The sequence below is a fragment of the Oncorhynchus gorbuscha genome, unplaced genomic scaffold, assembly GCF_021184085.1.
Source record: "Oncorhynchus gorbuscha isolate QuinsamMale2020 ecotype Even-year unplaced genomic scaffold, OgorEven_v1.0 Un_scaffold_691, whole genome shotgun sequence".
In the NCBI taxonomy this organism is placed as follows: domain Eukaryota; kingdom Metazoa; phylum Chordata; class Actinopteri; order Salmoniformes; family Salmonidae; genus Oncorhynchus; species Oncorhynchus gorbuscha.
The window spans coordinates 140,001-150,160 of NW_025745766.1; the positions used below are offsets into that span (position 1 = coordinate 140,001).

Below are 10,160 nucleotides of genomic sequence, written 5' to 3' on the forward strand. Positions count from 1 at the left end.
GAGCCATTTATAGTGCACAACTGTTGACCAGAGCTCTATGTAGGGAATAGGGAGCCATTTATAGTGCACTACTTTTGGCCAGAGCTCTATGTAGGGAATAGGGGAGCCATTTATAGTTCACTACTTTTGACCAGAGCTCTATGTAGGGAATAGGGAGCCATTTATAGTTCACTACTTTTGACCAGAGCTCTATGTAGGGAATAGGGAGCCATTTATAGTGCACTACTTTAGACCAGAGTAATATGTAGGGAATAGGGGGCATGTAGGGCGTGTGGAGTGTTTCTAGGACTCTGTCTTATCTGAGACTGAGAGAGAAGCCATCTGTTCAGGGGCTTATTCATCTCCTATCTGGTTTATGAGGATAAGGGTGTGTGTGTGTGTGTGTGTGTGTGTGATATTTGACTTTGTCCTGATGGATTTCCATTGAGTCATTAATGATGTAAATGTGTGTCTACAGTATGTCTCCTATTAACTGAGAACATTATACAGTGATGTTATGAAACCTAATGGAACTGTCAGGAAGTGGAGGAAGGACACAATGTAGCTATTCTAGTTGAGAATCTCTCTGACTAGGACTATAATAGAACAGGAGAGGTAGGTTCTACCCAGAGAGAAGGGCGACTAAGATTTAAAGGTTCTACCCAGAGAGAAGGTGGACTAAGATTTAAAGGTTCTACCCAGAGAGAAGGTGGGTTAAGATTTAAAGGTTCTACCCAGAGAGAAGGTGGACTAAGATTTAAAGGTTCTACCCAGAGAGAAGGTGGACTAAGATTTAAAGGTTCTACCCAGAGAGAAGGTGGACTAAGATTTAAAGGTTCTACCCAGAGAGAAGGTGGACTAAGATTTAAAGGTTCTACCCAGAGAGAAGGTGGACTAAGATTTAAAGGTTCTACCCAGAGAGAAGGTGGACTAAGATTTAAAGGTTCTACCCAGAGAGAAGGTGGACTAAGATTTAAAGGTTCTACCCAGAGAGAAGGTGGACTAAGATTTAAAGGTTCTACCCAGAGAGAAGGTGGACTAAGATTTAAAGGTTCTACCCAGAGAGAAGGTGGACTAAGATTTAAAGGTTCTACCCAGAGAGAAGGTGGACTAAGATTTAAAGGTTCTACCCAGAGAGAAGGTGGACTAAGATTTAAAGGTTCTACCCAGAGAGAAGGTGGACTAAGATTTAAAGGTTCTACCCAGAGAGAAAGTGGAATAAGATGTAAAGGTTCTACCCAGAGAGAAGGTGGACTAAGATTTAAAGGTTCTACCCAGAGAGAAGGTGGACTAAGATTTAAAGGTTCTACCCAGAGAGAAGGTGGAATAAGATGTAAATGTTCTACCCAGAGAGAAGGTGGACTAAGATTTAAAGGTTCTACCCAGAGAGAAGGTGGACTAAGATTTAAAGGTTCTACCCAGAGAGAAGGTGGACTAAGATTTAAAGGTTCTACCCAGAGAGAAGGTGGACTAAGATTTAAAGGTTCTACCCAGAGAGAAAGTGGAATAAGATGTAAAGGTTCTACCCAGAGAGAAGGTGGACTAAGATTTAAAGGTTCTACCCAGAGAGAAGGTGGACTAATATTTAAAGGTTCTACCCAGAGAGAAGGTGGAATAAGATGTAAATGTTCTACCCAGAGAGAAGGTGGACTAAGATTTAAAGGTTCTACCCAGAGAGAAGGTGGACTAAGATTTAAAGGTTCTACCCAGAGAGAAGGTGGACTAAGATTTAAAGGTTCTACCCAGAGAGAAAGTGGAATAAGATGTAAAGGTTCTACCCAGAGAGAAGGTGGACTAAGATTTAAAGGTTCTACCCAGAGAGAAGGTGGACTAAGATTTAAAGGTTCTACCCAGAGAGAAGGTGGACTAATATTTAAAGGTTCTACCCAGAGAGAAGGTGGACTAATATTTAAAGGTTCTACCCAGAGAGAAGGTGGACTAAGATTTAAAGGTTCTACCCAGAGAGAAGGTGGACTAATATTTAAAGGTTCTACCCAGAGAGAAGGTGGACTAATATTTAAAGGTTCTACCCAGAGAGAAGGTGGACTAATATTTAAAGGTTCTACCCAGAGAGAAGGTGGACTAATATTTAAAGGTTCTACCCAGAGAGAAGGTGGACTAATATTTAAAGGTTCTACCCAGAGAGAAGGTGGATTCAGATTTAAAGGTTCTACCCAGAGAGAAGGTGGACTAAGATTTAAAATATATAGTTAACATATAACTAATGGCAACATTGGCTCAATACAGATATCAGGACCAGATTACATGCAGTAGGAGTTAGCAGGTTAAGGACTGTAGGAGTTAGCAGGTTAAGGACTGTAGGAGTTAGCAGGTTAAGGACCAGATTACATGCAGTAGGAGTTAGCAGGTTAAGGACTGTAGGAGTTAGCAGGTTAAGGACCAGATTACATGCCAGTGATGTAGTTAACATGTAGTCGGTCAACTCTAATCGCTATTAATGGTAAATCAAGAAAAGCCCTGTATATTCTCAGCGTTTACCTTCATGGTAAATCAAGAAAAGCCCTGTATATTCTCAGCGTTTACCTTCATGGTAAATCAAGAAAAGCCCTGTATATTCTCAGCGTTTACCTTCATGGTAAATCAAGAAAGCCCTGTATATTCTCAGCGTTTACCTTAAATCAAGAAAAGCCCTGTATATTCTCAGCGTTTACCTTCGTAAATCAAGAAAAGCCCTGTATATTCTCAGCGTTTACCTTCGTGGTAAATCAAGAAAAGCCCTGTATATTCTCTCAGCGTTTACCTTCGTGGTAAATCAAGAAAAGCCCTGTATATTCTCAGCGTTTACCTTCGTGGTAAATCAAGAAAAGCCCTGTATATTCTCAGCGTTTACCTTCGTGGTAAATCAAGAAAAGCCCTGTATATTCTCAGCGTTTACCTTCGTGGTAAATCAAGAAAAGCCCTGTATATTCTCAGCGTTTCACCCTTATATTCTCAGCGTTTACCTTCATGTAAATCAAGAAAAGCCCTGTATATTCTCAGCGTTTACCTTCGTGGTAAATCAAGAAAAGCCCTGTATATTCTCAGCGTTTACCTTCATGGTAAATCAAGAAAAGCCCTAAATCAAGAAATCAAGAAAAGCCCTGTATATTCTCAGCGTTTACCTAAATCAAGAAAAGCCCTGGTAAATCAAGAAAAGCCCTGTATATTCTCAGCGTTTACCTTCGTGGTAAATCAAGAAAAGCCCTGTATATTCTCAGCGTTTACCTTCATGGTAAATCAAGAAAAGCCCTGTATATTCTCAGCGTTTACCTTCATGGTAAATCAAGAAAAGCCCTGTATATTCTCAGCGTTTACCTTCATGGTAAATCAAGAAAAGCCCTGTATATTCTCAGCGTTTACCTTCATGGTAAATCAAGAAAATATTCCCTGTATATTCTCAACGTTTACCTTCATGGTAAATCAAGAAAAGCCCTGTATATTCTCAAATCAAGCGTTTACCTTCATGGTAAATCAAGAAAAGCCCTGTATATTCTCAACGTTTACCTTCATGGTAAATCAAGAAAAGCCCTGTATATTCTCAGCGTTTACCTTCGTGGTAAATCAAGAAAAGCCCTGTATATTCTCAGCGTTTACCTTCATGGTAAATCAAGAAAAGCCCTGTATATTCTCAGCGTTTACCTTCATGGTAAATCAAGAAAAGCCCTGTATATTCTCAGCGTTTACCTTCATGGTAAATCAAGAAAAGCCCTGTATATTCTCAGCGTTTACCTTCATGGTAAATCAAGAAAAGCCCTGTATATTCTCAGCGTTTACCTTCCACTACCCCACTGGTGATGATGAGTGATAAAGTGTTGTGGTCCAGTCAGACAGGTCAGTGATCTACAGTAGGGTTTGTGTCTCTGTGATGCTGTTCTCTCTCTCTCTCAGGGGACTAATGCTGCCATAGTAACACATAGCCCTGGTTGCTAGGGTTACCAGAAGCATGTCCTGTTGTAAACTCGCTGTGACAACTCAGCGACAGTTTAATAAGAGGGGAGATGGTGCGTTTCGCACTGAGACATACGTAGAGACCAACACACACACACACACACACACACACACACACACACACACACACACACACACACACACACACACACACACACACACACACACACACACACACACACATACACACACAGGCACGCACATACACACACAGACATGCATACACACATAGGCACGCACACATACACACACAGACACGCATACACACACAGGCACGCACACACACACACACACACACAGGCACGCATACACACACACATACATACACAGGCACGCACATACATACACACACACATACATACACAGACACACACACACACACATACATACATACACAGACACACACACACACACACACACACACACACACACACATACATACACAGACACACACACACACATACAGGCACGCACACATACATACACAGACACACACACACACATACAGGCACGCACACATACATACACAGACACACACACACACATACATACACAGACAGCCACAGAGGCCAGGGGTTTGACAGTATTTATTGTTAATATTATCCAATCAGCTTCTCTCTAACAGACTGCATGGAGACAGGTCAATGACTCACCCTGTCACAGGCCATTCACACACAGGCCCCTGCCCTGGACCAATGCAATTACAAATAAATAATCACAAGACCTGCAATAACCCCTCCCCTCTCTGTTTTTCTCTCTCAATTTCTCTGTCTCTCTCTTTGTCTCTCTCACTCTTTGTCTCTCTCACTCTTTGTCTCTCTCACTCTCTGTCTCTCAATTTCTCTCTCTCTCTCTCAATTTCTCTCTCAATTTCTCTGTCTCTCTCTCTCTCTCTCTCTCTCTCTCTCTCTCTCAATTTCTCTCTCAATTTCTCTGTCTCTCTCTCTCTCTCTTTGTCTCTCTCTCTCTTTGTCTGTCTCTCTCTTTGTCTCTCTCACTCTCTGTCTCTCAATTTCTCTCTCTCTCACTCTCTGTCTCTCAATTTCTCTCTCTCTCACTCTCTGTCTCTCAATTTCTCTCTGTCTCTCTCTCAATTTCTCTGTCTCTCTCTCTCTCTCTAAATGTCTCTCTGTCTCTGAGGTGTAACAGTAGTCTGGAATACTGAGATAAAGCCATGAGGCAGAGATCACACACACACTGTATTGGACCAGACACACACAGCCCCGTGGCCATACACCCGGTGCACTTTCCGTCAAAGTACACCTACAATCACAACCTTCAAAGAGCAACCTGCTTTGCTGCCTCACTCTACACTAAGCTTGAAGTCCTCATGCTAGTATCTGGGTATGAAGCCAGGCTGCATGTCATGATGTATAGTTTTGCTGGCTAAAACAGCTGTCATAGAGAACCACATTCTTTGTGTTAACTGACCTGGGTTCAAATACTATTTTAAATACAATTTATTCGCTTGATTGATTGCGGTGGCCTGGCTTTAACGGACCAATAGAATGGCTCTAAATAATAAATAAATAAAATACAAAAACCCCGCCCATCTGGCACTCCAGGCAGGCTAAAGCAAATTCTAAAAGTTTTCGGGAAATATCGAATAGGTTTTGAACCCAGGTGTGTTGGGAAAGTGGTAGGTTAGGATGATGAGGCTCTATAACTTCAGGGCCTGTATCCACACAGTGTCTCACAGTCAGACTGCTGATCCAGGATCATTAAGAAGAACAATATATCGACCAGGGCTCTCCAACCCTGTTACAGGAGGCTGTCTGTTCCTGTAGAGGTTACAGGAGGGTATCTGTTCCTGTAGGTTACAGGAGGGTATCTGTTCCTGTAGAGGTTCCAGGAGGGTATCTGTTCCTGTAGGTTACAGGAGGGTATCTGTTCCTGTAGGTTACAGGAGGGTATCTGTTCCTGTAGAGGTTCCAGGAGGGTATCTGTTCCTGTAGAGGTTACAGGAGGGTATCTGTTCCTGTAGAGGTTTCAGGGGGCTATCTGTTCCTGTAGAGGTTACAGGAGGGTGTCTGTTCCTGTAGAGGTTACAGGAGGGTGTCTGTTCCTGTAGAGGTTACAGGAGGGTATCTGTTCCTGTAGAGGTTCCAGGAGGCTATCTGTTCCTGTAGAGGTTCCAGGAGGGTGTCTGTTCCTGTAGAGGTTACAGGAGGCTATCTGTTCCTGTAGAGGTTTCAGGAGGGTATCTGTTCCTGTAGAGGTTACAGGAGGGTATCTGTTCCTGTAGAGGTTCCAGGAGGCTATCTGTTCCTGTAGAGGTTCCAGGAGGGTATCTGTTCCTGTAGAGGTTCCAGGAGGGTATCTGTTCCTGTAGAGGTTACAGGAGGGTATCTGTTCCTGTAGAGGTTACAGGAGGGTATCTGTTCCTGTAGAGGTTACAGGAGGGTATCTGTTCCTGTAGAGGTTACAGGAGGGTATCTGTTCCTGTAGAGGTTACAGGAGGGCATCTGTTCCTGTAGAGGTTACAGGAGGGTATCTGTTCCTGTAGAGGTTACAGGAGGGTATCTGTTCCTGTAGAGGTTACAGGAGGGCATCTGTTCCTGTAGAGGTTACAGGAGGGTATCTCTCCAGGAACAGAGTTGGAGAGCCCTGAGATAGACAGATCCTAGATCAGCACTTCTACTTTGAGACTCTTTGTGCATTCGTGCCCTGCTGTCTGAGGGGTTCTCTCTTCTCGTACTGGCCCCTAGTGGTGGAAACTGGAACTGCTATGCAGGTCTTTATATAAGGCTGATAGTACAGTCAAACACTGTAGTGTTTCATATGCTACATCAGTGGGAATCAGTCTTCTACACTACAATAGTTGGTTAGGTTGTAGCTTGTGTTTGACTCCATTGGGTTCAAATGGTTTAGTTATAATGAAGTGGTGACACGAATTGTAATATTTCTCTTTATTTTCTCTTTCAGGATACAACCATCCCTCACTCATTAAAGTGATGTCCAACCCCAACAATATGGTAGGTAGGTAGGCAGGGAGGGAGGGAGGGAGGTGGGGAGGTAGGGGGAGGGAGGGAGGCAGGGAGAGGGAGGTGGGGAGGTAGAGGGAGGGAGGGAGGGAGGGAGGGAGGGAGGGAGGGAGGGAGGGAGGGAGGGAGGGAGGGAGGGAGGGAGGGAGGGAGGGAGGGAGGGAGGGAGGGAGGGAGGGAGGGAGGGAGGGAGGGAGGGAGGCAGGGAGGGAGGGAGGCAGGGAGGGAGGGAGGCAGGGAGGGAGTAAATGCGTTATGTGGGTAAAATGCTGTAACACAGAATATATTTTAAAGAAATATCCCATGATGTTAGTGACGGTTCATTACTGCTTATCACTTACTAACCATCATTTATTCACTTTACTTTAATCAAATATTTCAGTTGTTGTGTATATTACATTAGTTTAATTTGATGACTTTGTTTCATTCCAAGTCATCATCTCATCACTATGGAGCTGTTGCCTCTGCTGTCTGACAAAACCACTATTTCAGTCGTCCTTCACAGTAAATAAGGCTTCATGACTGCTGAATACCAACTATCAATCACTCAGATCATGTACATTCAGGTAGAGATACCTTGCTGCTCTCTATGAGCTCACAGAGAAAAGACCCTAACGAAATGGAATCTCTCAGCACTAACTGGTATTGAAAACCAATCAGAAGACATTGGAGTTGAACATCTCTCCTCAGGTTTATCTGACAGTTCCCCATGTTTACCTCTTCCTCCTCTCAGAGTGCGTTTGTGAACAGGCCAGCTCTTGGGATCATGCCACCCGAGAACTTTCCGGAAAAGCTGGCAGAAAGCCTTCTCTCAGTGAGTGACACACACACACACACACAACACACAACACACACACACACACAACACACCACACACCACACACACACACACACCACAACACACACCACAACACACAACACACACAACACACAATACACACACAATACACAACACACACAAACACAACACACACACCACAACACACCACGCACCACAACACACACACACCACACACCCACACCACAACACACAACACAACACACATACCACACACACAACACACACAACACACACCACACACACAACACACACCACACACACACACCACACCACACAACACACACAGCACACACCACAACACACCACACACCACACACACACAACACACACACAACACACACACACACACACCACACACACAACACAACAGCACACACCACACAACATACAACACACAACACACTGGATCCTTTACTAATAGACCAGACACTAACTAGTGATGGATACTAGCTGGACCCCATTTAAATAGACCAGACACTAACTAGTGATGGATACTAGCTGGACCCCATTTAAATAGACCAGACACTAACTAGTGATGGATACTAGCTGGACCCCATTTAAATAGACCAGACACTAACTAGTGATGGATACTAGCTGAACCCCACTACTGTAGACTGACTTCCTCCCATTTAAATAGACCAGACACTAACTAGTGATGGATACTAGCTGGACCCCATTTAAATAGACCAGACACTAGCTGGACCCCATTTAAATAGACCAGACACTAACTAGTGATGGATACTAGCTGAACCCCATTTAAATAGACCAGACACTAACTAGTGATGGATACTAGCTGGACCCCATTTAAATAGACCAGACACTAACTAGTGATGGATACTAGCTGGACCCCATTTAAATAGACCAGACACTAACTAGTGATGGATACTAGCTGAACCCCACTACTGTAGACTGACTTCCTCCCATTTAAATAGACCAGACACTAACTAGTGATGGATACTAGCTGGACCCCATTTAAATAGACCAGACACTAGCTGGACCCCATTTAAATAGACCAGACAATAACTAGTGATGGATACTAGCTGAACCCCATTTAAATAGACCAGACACTAACTAGTGATGGATACTAGCTGGACCCCATTTAAATAGACCAGACACTAACTAGTGATGGATACTAGCTGGACCCCATTTAAATAGACCAGACACTAACTAGTGATGGATACTAGCTGGACCCCATTTAAATAGACCAGACACTAACTAGTGATGGATACTAGCTGGACCCCACTTAAATAGACCAGACACTAACTAGTGATGGATACTAGCTGGACCCCATTTAAATAGACCAGACACTAACTAGTGATGGATACTAGCTGGACCCCATTTAAATAGACCAGACACTAACTAGTGATGGATACTAGCTGGACCCCACTTAAATAGACCAGACACTAACTAGTGATGGATACTAGCTGGACCCCATTTAAATAGACCAGACACTAACTAGTGATGGATACTAGCTGGACCCCATTTAAATAGACCAGACACTAACTAGTGATGGATACTAGCTGAACCCCATTTAAATAGACCAGACACTAACTAGTGATGGATACTAGCTGGACCCCATTTAAATAGACCAGACACTAACTAGTGACGGATACTAGCTGAACCCCACTACTGTAGACTGACTTCCTCCCATTTAAATAGACCAGACACTAACTAGTGATGGATACTAGCTGAACCCCATTTAAATAGACCAGACAATAACTAGTGACGGATACTAGCTGGACCCCACTACTGTAGACTGGATACCATCCACAATGCTCCTTCTCTCTCCTCCCCACTTCCCCTCTCCTCCTCTGTCCAGGTTGCTCCTAGTGGTATGAGCCGTGTTCAGACCATGGCCTGTGGATCCTGCTCCAATGAGAATGCATATAAAGCCATGTTCATCTGGTACAGAGTGAGTACACACACACTGAGTCTACAAAACATTAAGAACACCTGCTCTTTCAATCAAATGTATTTCTAAAGCTCAGCCGATGTCACAAAGTGTTTAAACATGACATAGACTGACCAGGTGTTATACATGACATAGACTGACCAGGTGTTATACATGACATAGACTGACCAGGTGTTAAACATGACATAGACTGACCAGGTGTTATACATGACATAGACTGACCAGGTGTTAGACTGACCAGGTGTTAAACATGACATAGACTGACCAGGTGTTAAACATGACATAGACTGACCAGGTGTTAACATGACATAGACTGACCAGGTGTTATACATGACATAGACTGACCAGGTGTTAAACATGACATAGACTGACCAGGTGTTAAACATGACATAGACTGACCAGGTGTTATACATGACATAGACTGACCAGGTGTTATACATGACATAGACTGACCAGGTGTTAGACTGACCAGGTGTTAAACATGACATAGACTGAC

The 10,160-nt window shown here is 43.5% G+C and overlaps 1 protein-coding gene across 2 annotated transcripts in view; it reads left to right on the forward strand.

Moving 5' to 3' along the window:
• The window catches only part of LOC124019824 (4-aminobutyrate aminotransferase, mitochondrial-like), a 51,891-nt gene extending 42,137 nt beyond the window's left edge, over positions 1 to 9,754 (forward strand). For both annotated transcript variants that reach the window (XM_046335257.1, XM_046335256.1), the window contains 3 exons: positions 6,853 to 6,902; positions 7,645 to 7,725; positions 9,572 to 9,754. In XM_046335257.1, coding sequence (XP_046191213.1) covers positions 6,853 to 6,902; positions 7,645 to 7,725; positions 9,572 to 9,733 — 293 coding nt within the window. In that variant the 3' untranslated portion in view covers positions 9,734 to 9,754. The remainder of the gene's footprint in view (positions 1 to 6,852; positions 6,903 to 7,644; positions 7,726 to 9,571) is intronic.
• Positions 9,755 to 10,160: the final 406 nt, after the last annotated feature.